Genomic DNA, 17,264 nt, shown 5'->3' on the forward strand with positions numbered 1-17,264 from the left:
TTTTTTAGAGGGGAAACTGGGAAGGGAGAAATTTACATGTAAATAAAGAAAATAGCTAATAAAAAAAACAAACAAAAAAAGAAAATATTGATTTTAGGATGGGCATGAGGAATCATACAGTGGATATATAGAGCATATGGGAAAGCATTGGAAAACAACTCTTGTCAGTTTCAGAAGATGGCAGTGTCAGTGGCAAAGGGGCTGAGGGTTATTTAGGTAAAGGATGTGTGATGAGTGGTGGATAGGAACAGTATGAGGATGTTGATAGGACTAGTCAGACAGGCCTGAGGGCTGTTTCACATGATTCTGGCTTGAAATGGACTAGACCCAGTAGACTCTGTTGCCTGGAATAAGGAAATCATGATATAATGTGCAGGGTGAGAGAGTTTGGTGTACCTGGTCATAAGTGCAATATCTTCATCAAAGTCTTCCTCCTCTCAAGGCTCAGAAATCTATGTGGAATAGGAGCCATGTGGACTGTAAAAGCCAGAGGTGATGAATGACTCCAAGGAAACAGTGTCTTCCAGACACAACAGGACTGATTCACATATGAACTTACAGAAACATCCCAGCCCTGAGAAGGGGCAGTAAATGGGGCTCCTGTTCTTAACCATGAAGCTATCTGCAACTGATACTTTCTAGCAAAGAAAAAAAAAGTGTTTTTCTCCAATGGAGTCCTACTAGGTATACATCACATTTAAGGGCAGGCCTCAGGCCCAGGAGTAATTGAGAAACACAAAGCAAATTCAATGTATTTTGTACACTTTTTGTCTCCTTTTGTTTTGTTTGGACATTTTTTTTTGTCTTATTGGTCTTATGCCTATTTATTTTGATTTCTGTTGTGGTTTGTAATGGTTTTATTTTTATTTATTTTTCTGATAAAGAAGAAAGTTAGTTATTGTTTTTCAGTATAAAAAAACAAACTACAAACCTGTATGTATAACAATTCAAACCACCAAGTTTTTGTCATGTATGTGTATGTACATATGTCTGTGTATTTTTATATGTTAGAAATATACATATATGTACACAATAAAATATATATTCATATATTTATATACCATATATATGCATGTGTATATATGTACCTAAGTTTTCACAGGTCTAAAAAGTGCTATTGATATGTATTCTATGATTACTGCTTTAGTTGTTGAAGGGTGTAAGTTGAGAGGACCTTTAATTATACATATCAGTATGATGTGGTATATATGTATGTATATGCATACATACATATATATACATACACATACACACACACACATATATATATACATATGTATATATATGTATATATATTTAATCTTTAATCCTTTTTACAGTCTAATCATTATCCCCCTCCTGGTCTGCCCACAACATTTCCTCATCCCATTCCTCCTCCTCTGTCTCCAAGAGGATGCCCCACCCCCGACTCCACCAGGCCTTCCTACTCCCTGGGGCCTCAAGGGAGTCTCTCAAGGGCTAAGTGCATCATCTCTTACTGAGGCCATATCAGGCAGTCTTCTGTTGTATATGTGTTGGGGGCCTTGTACCAGCTAGTGTATGCTACATAGTTGGTGGCTCAGTGTCTGAGAGATCTTAGGGGTCCAGTTAGTTGAGACTGCTGGTCTTCCTATGGGGTCGCCCTCCTCCTTGGCTTCTTCCAGTTTTTTCCTAATGCAACCACAGGGTTCCCTGGCTTCTGTCTATTATTTGGGTGTAAGTATCTGCATCTGACTTGTTCAGCTACATATTGGGCCTCTCAGAGGGCAGCCATGCTAGACTCCTTTCAGTAAGCATACCATAGAATTAGTAATATTGTCAGGCCTTGGAGACTCTCCTTGAGCTGGATGCCAATTTGGGCCAGTCACTACACCTCCTTTCCCTCAGTTTCTTCTCCATTTTTTGTGTTTTGCTTGTGTTTTGTTTGTTTTAAAAATAGAAAGAAAAGAGAGAGAAAGAACATAAGATTGGGTAGGCATGGTGGTGAGGAGGATTTCAGAGGCATTGGGGTAGGAGAAAACATGAGTAAAATATATTATATTGAAATATAAATTTAAAAAGTTTACAAAAATCCAAAAAAGTCATCAATCTTACACAAGTCTTAAAAGTAGGGTCATGGGTGCTTACAAATGAAGTAATAGGGATTTTTCCTGGGATAAGTTAGATGTGAGACAGTAGATTGCTCCAATTTCCAGATGGAACCATGAGAATGATGTCAAGATACAAGATGGCACAGATTTGGAAGAACAGGAATAAAGAAGATGCTTTGGCCATGGTATGAGTACTTACTTTTTAGGTAGATTGTCACATGAGTGTAGAGTTCTGTTGTGTTCCTGTTAGGAATGAGTGAAAGAGGGAGTGAATTCCTGAGGCCCACCCTAACACAGAGTATATGGGATAGGGTTGCAGCTCTCATACAAAGAGGCTAGATACTTAGCAGCATGGATGTGATTGGACTCAGCATCTGGGGGCAAATTTGAAGAAGACTCCACATTCTCTACCCCATTTCCATGACAGGTGACGTGGTAGAAGCACAGGAGGTAGTGGCCCCCTCCACCTGACATGCAGAATTCCCTTGGCGTATGAAGACAACAGTGTATATATCAGCTTGCATAAACCATATGTTCAGCTTCCAAATATTTCCATAATTTCTGAGAACAAAATATATCTCAGTGATGCTAACATGGTGATGGTGATGTCATCAAGATGGCTGACTTACAGAAAGGTTCTTGACAGCTAATCAGAAAGGTCCTGTTGCTGCCATATAAAGACCAGTAGGGAGAACTGGTAAAGTCTCAAAATTCTTCATTTGATGAAGAACTTGTGAAATAAGCCTTCTAAGAGATATCAGCACCCAGAGTCTCAGACTTTGTGAATGTGTATTTCACTACTTTCCACACCAGCATTTTATGAGTCAAGGCACATCAGCGTGAACCTTTCCAATGGCTTTTCATTTGTCTACTTACTTTTTCATAGTGAATATTGTCATAATATTCACTGTGTACCTTCTGTGTCCTCAGTGCCACATGCGGGGCCAAGGATGGAGTTGTGAACAAGTCAAAGGCCCCCTTTGGAAATAGTCACTGATTTTCTATATTGTAGAAAACTTCTATATGATAAGTTCTATCAACACTATGACCATTTTTTACTAAATTAAGACATGCTACTTAATTTCCAAATTCTAAAATGAAACAAAATATTATGAAAGCATACATGCTTATTTAGTTATTTAAATATAGTGTTTCTTTCTAGAACTGTACCAATTATTTCTCTCTATAAAAACTGATATAACATGACGTGACAGAGAAACAAAAATTAAACATGAAAATGAAGTGTCTTAGCTATTGATGCATTAGAAATGATGGCCAAAGCAACTTAAGTGGAAAAGTTTTGTTTGGCTCATAAGTCCAGGATACAGTCCACTGTGGCAATGAAGTCAGTGTCAGGAGCTTGAGGGAGCAAGTTATATTACATCCACAGCCTAAAGAAGTCACCAGCACCTGTATGCATGCCTGTACTCAGCATATTTTTTCAATTCTTACACACTTCAGGATTCCCTGCTTAGGGAATGGTGTCACCCACAATGGGTAGGTCTTCTCACCTCAATTAACATACTCAGAATAACCCCCTGCAGACATACCCAAAGGCTCATCTACCAACTGCTTCTAAAGTCTCTAAAGTTGAAAATTTCATACCAAACATCACAAATACGTATTAGTTTTTCTTTTATATAACTGGATTAATGACTCAGTATAGTGAATGTAACAGCCTTTACCAATGGATAATAAAAATACACTAAAATATATACCTAACTGAAAACAATGGGGAAATAAATATATGAAAAATGTTTATCTTTAACTACAGGAATCATAATTTTTAACTTGATGGTTGCAATGTTGTCATTGGAAAAATTATGGAAGTCATACATACGATGATATTCAAAATTCAGAAGGAAAATGACTCAGTCAATAGAAACAGTTTGACAGTGATCATCAAAGCTTTCTTATCAAAACTTTACACTAGAATTTGCATACAAGAAATGTAAGGAAATATTAATCCAGGCATAAAATTAATTGATTGATCTTCTCTAGAATTTTATTATAATAAAAGGGAAACTCTAAACAAAACTCAGTGTCATGTTTGAATGGAAAATGTCCCACATAGTCTTCAGCATTTCAGCATTTGGTCCAGAGTAGATCATGCTGTTTAGAGAGGCTTAAGTGGTGAGGCCTTGCTAGAATGTCACCAGGATGCTCTAGAAGAGCATAAGGCCTCAGCTTACAGCCGATTTCTCTGTTTCCTGTTTGCTGTTTAAGATGTGGTCTCGCACATTACTGCTACTGCACCATGCTGTCTCCAATATTATGGATTCTTATCACGCTGGAATTATTAACCAAAATAAACTTATTTTTGTCCTTGTCATGGTGTTTTTATCAAAGCAAAAGACAAGTAAATGAAGCTCTCACAAATCAACTTTAATGACCTCTGTACCCATCTTCAAGTTAAATTTGGCCCATCCTCCTGGCCAGCCTATGTGTGTACTCTCAAGCAGATGTTTGCAGCTGGGTTCTTTTAGCTGTTAGTACTCCATGTCCATTTGTTTTGTTTTTTATTTAATTCTGTATGGACTGCTGTGGAATCTTTCCATTCACATGTGGTTTTATACTTTACTTTTACAATTTCATTTAAATATAATGGTGCAAATGCTCATTAATGAAACTCCTGATCTTAGTTCTTACTATTTCCCAAACACACTATGCCATAGTTTTTATTACTGCATTCTTGTTTACATAAGTCTATGTCCATGTGTAAATACATATATTTGTCCCCTGTATCTGTGGATAATCAGTTTCTAGAACCCCTAAGCTAAGCAGAACTTTATGTAAAATAAGGTGACATAGTATTTGTTTATCACTTCCTCACATCTTTCCATGCACTTTCAATCATCTCTAGATTACTTAGAAGACAACATTATGCAAATAGCTGCTTTGTTGTAAAGTGTTCAAAGAAAATGGTGAAAGAATATTGTCTCTCTTCAGTGTAGATGACCTTGGTTTTCTCTTGGTTTTGACCCATGGATCGTTGAACTACAGAATACAGAACCATGGACATAAAGAACCATCAGCATTCATGTACATGTAAAATATATGATTTGAAATCAGTTACAATAAAAATATGTGAAATCAGGATTACATAGTTACTGTGGGCAGAGGAAATAAATGTAATGTGGCACGGATTTAAGGTATACGATAAACCACAGGAAAATGGTGCCTCGTTTATGGGACAGATTTACCATTTAATTATCACTTCATTTCAGAGTTCTAACATTTGGCTCCAAGTTTTTCCTATTTTAGTTAAAATTCAAAAGCACCTAATTTAAGCAGAACTTGCTGACATGGAAATAACAGAAGTCATGGTTAAAAATTTCTTGTGAAGAATTCTATGATATTTTAAAATTAATTTCTCTCTCTTGGGGTTTAAATATTGGTTTTTTCTACCTGTGAACTGCATGAACCTAGACAGTTAATCCCCATTTACTTTTTCTAGTAAATGAGGTTTACTATCTCAGGGGATTTTGGTGAGCATCAAATGAAGAAATAAATAAAAGCAACTCATTGGCTCCTGGTTCCACTAACCCTGGTGTTTTCTCTCTTCCATCTCATTGGAATACTATGCACTGCAAGGCTCAGCTTAAGCAAGAGAAGATCATAAGTTTCCTGTTGTCCAAGACCTTACTTAGTTTTTTTTAATGATAGTTCAGATCTAGTTAAATAACTAGGACTCCAGTTATTTTTGAGAATGCCATTGAAACAGTAAAATGAATTAAAGTTGTTGTTACCCAATTAAATGAAAAAGAATAAAGTAAAATACTGTCCAGATACTCTTCATTTGTAGAAAGAATTTATCCTGAGGTAGCACGCTAAATCTCTGGTTGGCTTTTGTGCATACTCTTAGGGAACTGAGATAAAGATGGATGGATGTCCCAGTGCCCTATGTCTAACTTCCCCTTACAAATGTGTTTGAGATGTTGCCAATATACAGCTTGTGTGCTCAACAGCTGAGAACAGTCAGGTTTACTCTCAGATGTTACTTAGTTCAATATTTTTTCAAAGTTATAATATTGGAAACATAGTCTTAATTTGTTTCATTGCAATTAAAATACACTTTGCTAACAGGTCTCTCTTTTATTTGTGTTTCCCCTTGGTAGACGAGTTGGCTTTTATGTCAATACTTTCAAAAACGTCTCCAGCCTTGAGGCCAAGTTTCACAAGGAAATTGCAGTGGTGAGTAATGGCTACTGTTGCTCTTGTGGAAGGCAATGTAAAGAAAGCACAGGGCATTGCCTAGAATTGCCAACTAGTTCACCCCTGTGCATGGATGTTGTAGTACTCTGTTACTACTTTGTACTATTTGTACTGTTTTTGAAGATTGTATCACAGCTGCACAAATTTGGTTCCTCCTCTGTTGGTTGAAAAGTTGGAATTTTCAAGGGATGCTCTAAGTTAGTTAAAAAATTGGTCTCAAATTATTTAGATTAGCAGGAGCTGTGGTGTTCTCTATTGTCTTTTTGTTCATCAGGACAGCCATAGGACTATTTTTAATAGAATTAAGATTAAGAACCAGCTTCTCATTTCTGCTTCATGTACTATTGAATAGGTGTTTGATTGATTTTAGCAGGTGCTTTAGCAGTAAGCTATTCACTAAATAAAGTTATTTCCACTTAGGTGTAGATTTTAAATTTGGTATGTGGAATTTCAAGTACTCCAAGACCAATCTAATTCTCAGAGGAGTTGTAGCTTCTCATTAAACAAGTTCGTTCTTGGGAAGAATAGCATGGGTGGCCACTAGGATGTCCTTGTGGTTAACAGGCCTCTGTCCCCTTAGCTTTGCCACAAGCTCTATGAAGTGATGACGAAACTCGGCGATCAGCATGCTGACAAAGCCTTCAGCATCCAAGGAGCACCCAGGTAGGCCACTGGTCCTCCGAGTTGCATGTGCAAATGATGTGCTATGTGTCGAACTTTCTGGAGCCTGTAGACCACATTATACTGTTCTATTCACCCTTTAAAAATCTAAAAGGAGCCCTTCCACCTGAAGAGATCCCAACCTTAGACTTTCAGCTCTTACGGTTACTTCTTGTCTTCTCTCACCTCAGGATGCTACTGATCCTAGCAGAAGTAAGTAGCTGCCTTTCTGATTTACCTGAGAGCAGAGAGCAATTGTGTCTACTTGTTGCTTTATATGCAATAGAAAAAAAACCCTCCAGTTTTATGCTGATTCTTAGAAACTGAAGAAAGGAAAGAAGTGGAAGAAATCTCGCCATCCACCTTCTCTCCACCACTGTTTTGCCATTTGCCCTGCGACATGGCTTTGTTATCACTCCATTGCATGTTGAATGGGCCAGTGAGAGGCTGAGAGTCCAGTGGCCCAGCTGAGCTGTTTGCCTTGGTTTGACTGTATACCCACTTTCTCCTATGATTTTAAAATCTATTTTATGTCACCCAGCAAGCTTTAAGCAAGCAGGCAGAAGCTCCAGGCTTCAGTTACATACCTCTGTGGTCAATTTTCTTTGTTTTCTTTATTGAAGCCCAATAACCTTTGTAGTTAAAGAACCCATTTAAATATCTGTAGGAAAAGTAGGGTCCAATGGAATGAAATAATTTCTAAGGTGATGTTCAGTTCTGAGACTCTATACTTGTAGTTTTTATTCCAATCATTATAAATACTCATAGGAACGCATGTACAGAACCATCCATGTGCAGTTTGCAACCTCTCCACATGTCAGTGTCTCTGAAGATTACTATTTTGATCATGCACTGCCTCTCAGAGTGCATAACTATAGCCCCTTCTATGGCTGCCAGAGCAGCAAGTGTGTCTTTTCTCTCCAAGGGAAGGACATGTCCTAAAAGAATCCAAGAAAAAAAAAAAACAGAATTAAGGGTCCAACATTGTTTTTCACATTATTGAGCTAGGAATAAGAGGAGAATAAGAATATCAAACTACCTTTTGGATATTATAAAAGTAAGGCATGTTAAGAGTGGCTCCCAAACATGGAAATGAAGTCAACAGAAGCATTTGGAAATATCAGTTTCATAACCAGCTAAAGCAAGAAGAAGGCTTATAGCCACTTAACAAATGTCTCTTATTTTTTATTCCTTAAAAAACATTCCTCTGCAGAACGAGGTGGTGAGTTAGCTCTTTGGACAATCTCTAGACTAGAGTCTAGATTGGACTGTTTCTAGTCAGAGGTCATGATTGCTGGCCTAGAGCCCCAATCATGTACAGTGTCTCTAAAAGAATGCGATTCCCTTAGCTGCTGGATGTATAGCTCATGCTGCTGTGTCTGTACTCTTATTTAGGTCACAGACTCTGTTCCTTCTGCTGTTGTCTTTAGATGTTCTTAGAGAGTAGGATGTGCCATCTTAGTCATCATATTAAGCTGTTCCCAAGCATCTGGCGAGGTGCCTAGAACATGGTGGTTCTTAGGAAGTTGTGGAATCTCACCTGTCATGTGGTCTGCTGGCACACTGAAGGTGTCTGAGTTAGTCATTGTTTCATAAAGTGATAAAAGAAGTATTTGGTAACTCTCCAAACATAATTTAAAAAGCACCCCCAAAAAAGATTTATTAACTTTCTCCCACGATGCCTTTGAAGGTAAAAGCCACAGCTTTCTGGGTAATTTTCTATAGATTGTGGCATAGCATGATTCTGCTGTATATCACGTGAGGCTGTTTTTCTTACTATGCCTTATGTTTGGAAGTGGAGCTTAATTGCCATGTGGAGAGAATTAGACCTTTATACTAAGATCTAAATGCAAATGTAGTAAAACACTGAGTGTCTTTATTTCTTTGTTTTTAACCTATTTACACTCCACTATTTACTTGTCTAAAGGGGGGTCAATATTGCTTGATGCTGTGAAACAGAGAGACCATGCATGGTTGGCTCTGGTGAACAAGGAGCAATAAATGCTGCCAGTTACCAACATCCATTACTATTACTAACAACTAGAATTAATCTGGAAGTGGGGGATGAAATAATAGTGAGAATAATCTTCAGAATTTTTCTGGGCTAACTAATCTTGGATATTAGGAATCCTGCTTCTCAGAAGGCTTCTTGCTCAATCCTCTGTGTCTATCCAGTGATTCAGGTCCTCTTCGCATTGCAAAGACACCATCACCCCCAGAGGAGCCTTCACCCCTGCCCAGCCCAACGGCTAGTCCCAACCACACATTAGCACCTGCATCTCCTGCCCCAGTGCGACCCAGATCACCTTCACAGGTATGATGTGTACACCAGGGCATGGGAGAACTCATGGGGAGGTAGGTGACTTTCTCTGGGATCCTCCTGTGGCGACGAGGCATTATAGAAGGTTTCTATGGCAAGACTAAGGTATGAGACGGTGGATATTATTATTGCCATTGTGTGGAGCCAGTCTGCTTTGGTATTTAATTTTTGTGTTTCCTCCTGTACTCAGTGTTTGATTCCTTTGGGTTTTCTAGCCCCATCTCCGCCTTCTTGTGTTGGACTGGATTCATCTTTACCTTCTCTTGCTCCTGCCTTTCAGAGGCTGGGGGAGTCTATTCAGTGATGGAGCACTTCCCTGGGTTATACAATGCTCTGAACAGCCATTAGCTTTGAAAAAGAAAAATCATATCTACAAAGCTCCATTCATTCTCCATTCCTCCTGCACTGAGCCTCCTTTCCAGTGCTCCATTTGGAGTCAATGACTGTCCAGTATTGTGAGGTATCTCGTCACCGACATTGTGTTACACATGAGTGGTCACTCAATGAAAGCATGGGACATATTTAAAGAAACCATGAGGACCAGGCAAAGGGAACTAAAACCCCACCACTTTTGATTTCCCTGCATTTAGTGAGCATATTTCTGTAACTACATTTAATATTCATGGTCTAGTATAAGCTTTCATGAATCTAGCTGAAGTTGCAAAGTTGTAAGAAGATATGTGTAGTAGATTCAAAAGTTTCAAAATCGTGCAGTGGAAAGTGAAGTGGAAGCTGTCTTTGGTTGATCTCATTGATTCAATTTGGGGAAACAAACAAACAAAAAAACTAAACAAACAAGAAAACAAAACAAAAAACCCAACTAACTTGATTTTTGTTTTGAAATTCCATTTTTTTTTCTTATGAGAGATGTCATTGGTAGTTGGGTTGAGAGGAAGGATGGCTTCCAGGTGACATCATAGGTCCTGCAACTCTGAGCATTGTTCAAATTGAGATTCATGGACTCTCATCTCATTACCTGACTTCTTCCAATTAGACCATTGCCTGTGAGTGGTCAGAGAGACACAAGTGGACAGCATTCTTACCTTGAATCGAGTAGGCTTATACCTCTGTATAGGTCAGGTTCAGTTAGATGTCAGTCTGCTCACATAGCTGTGCCCATCTGACACTTCCTCCAAGGCTACCATGTTTGTATTTGACGCTTCCTAGACAAGGAAAGGGCCTCCTGTTCCACCTCTGCCCAAAGTCACACCAACCAAGGAACTGCAGCAGGAGAACATCATCAATTTCTTTGAGGACAACTTTGTACCAGAAATCAATGTGACAGCATCTTCCCAGGTGAGTTCTCAGGGCAGCTGGGATGACCATCAAAATGCCATGGTGGGAGAGTCTCTCAGGTCAGCTGTAGAGAAAGTACCAGATATCTGAGCCATTAATAAAATTTTGTCACTGTGGTTGCTTTATTGCTTTGTGTAATCAAAGGATTATTAAATGCAAGATGTATAGGATTTGAAATTTTTAATATTTATTGAATACATTATATGTAAATGAGAAAGTATATTGAAAAATATAAAATGAAGAGGAGTCACTGTCATCCTACTACTATGACATAACCTTGTGTGCAGTCTGGCCTGTTTTCTTTCAATTTTTGTACCACCCCCTTGAGGTTTTCTTATCCGTTTCACATTTTAAAATTCAAATTATGTAGTTATGCAGTCTTAATGTAGCAACTTCAATTCATTGGTGATTTTTATGTCACAATATTGTCTTTACAAAAGCACTTAACATTACTATCATACCAGCTGGATGTACTAATCCCTGACTCTTAGCTAAATTTAAATTTGCAGATTTTGTCAGTCAGCACCTTTTTTACTAGCCAGAGTCATTTTCTAGTTTTATCTCCACATTAACATTTGCACTGAAGAGTATTTTAAGATGGCGTGTCCTTGTTCAGTTGCTTTAACCTGTGTCCACCAATAGCATCCTCTGAGTTCCATCACTAGTAAGGATGTTAGTCCTCTAGAAGCCTGTGTACTTAGCTGAGGACACCCCGTGAAGGAGATGAGACTTCTTAAGTGGCAAGAAGGTGGCACACAGAGCAGTTCTGAAGTGAAGATGAGGTCCAGAAGTGTTCTTTCTTGTTAAGTGTTTTCATTTGAAGTTTTCTGGCTCGGTTCCAAGGACCCTCATGGTGGGGAGAGGGAGAATCAAGGTCCTTTCAAAAATTACAGATGCCAGGAGAGTCTGTCAGGGCTTAACTCACCCTACTACTGTTGAGTGGAAGAGATAGAAAACAGTTAGCTAGAGGAATGGATAGTACTTCAGGGTAGAAGCCTCAGAGCTTACAGGTAGAGCTGCTCACCAGGGCCGTGTCCAGCTTTCTGTAGGACCTCATGGAACCGCTCTACTGTGGTAACTGAGGGATTATGTGCCACATTTGTTAGTCTGTCCACTGAATTTGCAATTCCTACCTGCCAGAGACATATGGCAGTCCATTGGTGGTGGGGTGTTCCTTGTCGTCTAATCTGTTTTCTTTTAGTTTAAAAGGAAGGAAGAAGAGGCTTTCTAGTTTCCTTATTTGTTTTGTTTGGGATTCACTGTGCTCTTCTTTTTTTACCCGAGAGGTCCTCAGCCTCCACTAGCTGGATCACAGACTATAAAATCCAATGCTTCGAATTCACCAATTGGCTCCCAGTTTCACACCAAAATGTGCCGAGAAGTGAAATGGGATTTATACTTTTGTTTGTCATTTTGGGTTATTGGGTGGGAAAAATCTAGTTTTATTTAAAATAGGCAGAAACTGCCTTTTCTGTAGTCCTTTAGCAATTTCCTCGGTTGCTTGTCCTTCTGCAGCTGCAAGAGGCTTGTGTGTCACTTTAACATATCTCCAGCAGTCCCTAGTCTTGGGACCTCATTCTGATTACTACTATTTGATCAGTTGGAAGTCTACATGGTCCAAATCAGTGATGGTGAACTGGCTGCCCCAATGAATTAACAGCTTCTGTTTGTGGAGCTGTCCAGCCAATCCAAGGCTGTGTAAAGATGGCCCATTTATAACTGCCCTACTTCAGATGATCTGATTTCAAATGCTTCATATAGAATGTTTGGAAAAATGCATGTTATGTGCTTATAATATTAGATGCATTGAACAGACTGTATATTGGGACATACACTACAAGCTAATGCATTGCAAAATCTGAGAAATAATGTTTTGGGCAGTGTAGAGACGAATGGATAAGAGAGGAAAGATACCAATTCTCGATGAAAAATGGAATAGTAATTGCAAGTATTGAAAACTGCAAAGCTGAGAATTATCTGAAAGATTTCTCCCTACATTACTGCAGAATGATCCTTTCAGCGTTGCCTTGGATTTTTGCTAAGTGAGTCATCCGACACTTAGAAGATCATTTATAGCCACAGATGGCTATTTTTATAATGCACTTAATGAGAAAGAAAAACACTTTTGTTAATCCTGGCCAGATGCTACAAACGTAAGAAGCAAAACCTATCCTGACTGATAGAAAAATCACCTCAGCAGCAACACTTTCCCAGCTGGGTCCTTGGAACTGAAAACAGAAATCCTCTAAGCCTGCAGAGCCCTCTAATGGTCCAAACCTTAACTGTATACAGTGTAGACTTTTCAGTGGGAAATGCTTTTTTTCATTCTCACAGGCATACCATGGAATGTGAAAATGTTTTTCCTGATTTTCTGAAGTTTTGCTCACAAAAATAAACTGCTAAAGGACAAGTTCATTCTTTCCTAATATTTCCTCCCAAGAACTTACAATCCTGTGCATAAATCCTTTTTTATGTTTTAATATTTTATTAATTCCTTGAGAATTTCATGCTGTATATTTTGATAATATTCACTCTTCCCTAATTCCTCCCTCTTCAATATCCACTTAAGTCACTGATGACAACTTCTCATTTTTTGTTCTTCTTTTTCTCCTCCTCCTCCTCCTTTTTCTCCTCCTTCTTCCTAATTAGATTCAGTTTGTACTGTCCGTATATTCTTGGGCATATATCATTTCACTAAAGTGTGGTTAAATCTACCAAATAAATTAAAAAAGAAAACTGATACTTTTTCTACAAAGCTGAAGCTATCAATTGCAGGTAGCACCTCAAGTAATGGGTAGGACTTTGTGCACACCTCCCGTTTCCATGCTGAAATTTTGTCTGGCTTGAGATCCTACAAGTCATCTGACTGCTGTCTAAACTACTGTGAGTTCATAGTATGTGAAACTGGCCAGTTGTGTCCAGAAAACAGTTTCCTTGTAGTCTCCCACCCACTCTGGCTCTCATAATCTGTCTGTTCACCTCTTCCACAACAATTGCCATTGAAAAAATGAGGCTGTAATATAGATGCCCTACTAAAGCTGAGTATTACACAGTTAGTTTCTAATTCTCTGTACTTTGGCCAGTGTGAGTCTCTGTGTTAGATGCCATCTACCACAAAAAGATGTTTTTCTGATGAGAGCTGAGAATTGCCCCAGTAGGTAGACATAATAATGTCACCATGACTTAGTTTAATCTATACCCATTTGGGACAATAATAGTAGTAGCTTTTCTCCCTTGCCTCTCTGGCCTGTCTGTCCTCAGGCCCCTGGCCCAACAATAGTACCAGGAATAGACTTTTAACTTGCCTTAAATCCAGTCAAAAAGGAATTCTTTATGCCCATGATATTCATACCACTATTGTGTCAGTGGCCATGTCTTGATAAGCAGATTGATATTACCAATTTCAGGGTTCACAACTGGATGGATTGGTGGTTACATTTCTCCTCTGGTAGCATGTAGCACACCTCAACAAAAGTCAAAATAAACATACACAAACAAAAATAGTAAGACAAAACAAAATGCCCCCACTCACCCCTACATACAAACACAAAACATGGATTCTGTTTTGTGTTTCCCAAATATTTAAGAGCATCGGCCTTCCAATAGAGTTGTTGATACAGCCAGTGACACTCTCTTAGAGAAAACTCGTTTTCCTTTTCCCAGCAGGCATGAGTCATAGCTAGCTTTGTTAGAGGTGATCTTTGCGTCTCCATCCTCTTCTCAGTGACGGGACTTATCTGGTTTAAACCATTCTGTGCTCACTGTCACAGTCTCTGTGAATGTGTGTAAGTCTGGTTATGTCTAGAAGATACTGTTTCTTTGTGATCTCTTCTTGCTTTTTCAATCTTTTATGCCACACATACTTTGTGTGATGGTGGTATTTGAGGCGTAAACTTCAAGGAAAGTCAGTCTCCTGCCTTGTTGCCTGGCACCCCAAACTCAGAGTTAGCCCAGATATGTCCTCGTACTTGTGTGCTAGGGGCCCACCAAGATATCATTTCTTAACAGCTAGAAAAAGAAAATTCGGACATTGCTCTCTGACCTTCACCAATGTTCCAACGTCCTAGTCAAACCCTGGCTTGAAATGTTAAGCCATTCTAACTAATTGCCTCCAACATTGTGGGTAGAGCATTAAACCCTGGCTTAGAATGTTAAGCCATTCAAACTAATTGCCTCCAGCATTGTGGGTAGGGCATTAAAGCTTACAGAAAGACACAGCATAGAGCATTCAGCAACAGACAGCATTCAGCATTCTAGATGCAGCAGTCTGCATTCAGCTCTCGGACTCGCTCACACTTGGACTAGAACCAGAACTTAGGTGGACTAGGACTTAGATTTATGCAGTCCGTAGCCCCCCGGGCCTAGAGCACTTGGGCCCGGGGGGTGCAGCACCAGTTGAGATTCAAGAGATTGAGCATTCAAGATTCTGCATTCAGCATTGAACATTCGAGATTCAAGCCTCTACCGTCCTGGCTGGCGCACCCACAGCCCCCTCGGGCCCATGTGGCCCGAGCGTGCTCGGAGCCCAGGGGTGCTGCGCCAGTCCAGAGGAGATGGCTGATGTTTTAGACCCAGTGTGTTTTAGATGGCCTCAAATGTACCTTGACTACTGAGCTGCCAGATTTTTCATTTCTCTCTTTTACAATGATTGTAAAAGTCTCATGTCATTTTTGAGAAATACACTCAGACCTTACACCACTCGTGTTGAGTCTGTTTGTCAAAGCTGAATCCCGTGCACACCTGGCCACAGAACCCATCGTCCCAAGGAACAAGGGACCCCGCAAGAAACCCCAGTCTGTGACACTTTTACCTTCTCTTTCTCATAGTTACATGCTTGAGCATAAGAGGTTAGATAAAGATATTCTATTTATGATTAAGTCCTCCAAAGTCCCTCTCTGTTCTTTGCCCAGTTGTGGGTCTATGTTAATTGCAATCACTGCAGGAAAAAGCATCTCTGATGAGGGTTGAATGAGACATTTAGCACTGGGTTTTCCAATATGTCATTAAGAGGCATTTAATTGTGTTCCTTTAGGTGAATAATGGTAGTATGTTTGCCCCGTAGGGCTCATGAATTATCAAGCCTCAGATTCTTGGCCACTTTAGCAGTATTATGATGGTTTTCATCTCAAGGAGAGGGCCTTAAATCCAGCTTTTAAAAAATGGTTTGCTATTTCCATAACATTTGTGCCACATCAATATTGCACCAGTATCCATGCCTATTTTGAATAGAAAAACAATGTGCATTCTTAAAATACACTAATCTCACACTGTGAAAATAGGGACTCAGGTTGGGGGGCGGGCATCATATAAGATGAGGAGTGCCTCCATCCATTTTCTCTTTGTAATAGCTCATGATAGCATGCTCAAGGTTCTGAGAAATGCTACAACAAAATGCCCCAATTTACATTTCTGTAGGCTACCTCCTCTAATGGTTCCAGACCTTGTTCCTGATAAATAGGTTTGGTGATATATTTTAAGAAATGAAGATTTAAAACATATATCCCTGGGAAACCATTCTATGCATATAGTAAGATTTTAATAGTTCATAGCAAAAATAAAGCAATCACAAATACACACAATATTTAGGGGCACTCATATAGGGCTCTAGCCCTCTCTCCCTTATTTATCTTCAGAAAATGATTTAAACTGCATTCTAATTTACCTTGAGAAAATGATTTCAAATTCATTCTTATCTGTCACCAGAGACTTCCTTAGGGATTCTTGGGCCAGAGCAAGTTTTTCTTTTTTTTTACTTGTTTTTGTTTGTTTGTTTGTTTGGTTGGTTGGTTGGTTGGTTTCCCATACACAATGTTTAATTTCTTGAAATTCACATGTCGGTGACATTCTGATATCAAGCTTCATGAGATTACATCAGTTAAATGTCATGTTAGTAAGAGGGGTCAATTTTCTCAGCAGCCACCTTCCTGTACCAAGAGCTCATCACACAATCAGTTTAGCTCTCTGTCAATCCCCTAGTCCTCCCAGAAGCTTATCCTAAGCAAAGCAACCATCCATCTTCCTTGCCTTCTCCATCCCTGTCAGTTTTCACTTAGTCATAGCATATTGAAGACACTACATCAATGCCATGATGCCTAGCTCAGAATGACTTTGTTTAATTTCCTTCTGAGAAAACAGAAACAAAATAACTAGGGAATTGGTTGTATAGAATATTGGGCTCATTGTTTGCCAACTTACCAGGACACTGCAGGCTTCCTAAGTATAGGAAATGTGAAAATAAGAGGAAGATGGTCAGTCAGATTGTAGATAAAAAGGGCTGGAGTTTTGTTATTCTTTAAAATCTTTCACTAACACACCCAGGATCAGAGGTGAGGAGGACATAACATCTGTCCCAACACCAGGAGTAACTGGGACCAGCGGGACTAGGCAAAGGAACTCTACCAGCCCAGTGGCTCAGTTTCCTTCTGGTCCCACAACACCCAGAGGAAGCTCCACTCCCAGGCACTCTAACACACCCAGGATCAGAGGTGAGGAGGATACAACATCTGTCTCAACACTGGGAGTAACTGGGACCAGCGGGACCTAGGCACACAGGAACTCTGCCAGCCCAGTGGCTCGAGTTGTTACTAGTCTGTCTGGGATGGCTGATGCCCTGAGCAGGCCTTGGGCGCAAACTCTGCAATCATTCCCAAAACACCCAGAGGAAACTCCACTCACAGGTGCTCTAACAAGCCCAGGGTCACAGG

At 39.5% G+C, this 17,264-nt stretch overlaps 1 protein-coding gene across 1 annotated transcript in view; it reads left to right on the plus strand.

Annotated features, from left to right (window-relative positions):
• Positions 1-17,264, plus strand: part of Amph (amphiphysin) — a 211,533-nt gene that overhangs the window by 145,039 nt on the left and 49,230 nt on the right. Inside the window, exons 8-11 of the mRNA XM_031359752.1 lie at positions 6,188-6,263; positions 6,865-6,947; positions 9,120-9,258; positions 10,432-10,560. Coding sequence (XP_031215612.1) covers positions 6,188-6,263; positions 6,865-6,947; positions 9,120-9,258; positions 10,432-10,560 — 427 coding nt within the window. The remainder of the gene's footprint in view (positions 1-6,187; positions 6,264-6,864; positions 6,948-9,119; positions 9,259-10,431; positions 10,561-17,264) is intronic.

The sequence above is a fragment of the Mastomys coucha genome, unplaced genomic scaffold (genome assembly GCF_008632895.1).
Source record: "Mastomys coucha isolate ucsf_1 unplaced genomic scaffold, UCSF_Mcou_1 pScaffold7, whole genome shotgun sequence".
Lineage (NCBI taxonomy): Eukaryota > Metazoa > Chordata > Mammalia > Rodentia > Muridae > Mastomys > Mastomys coucha.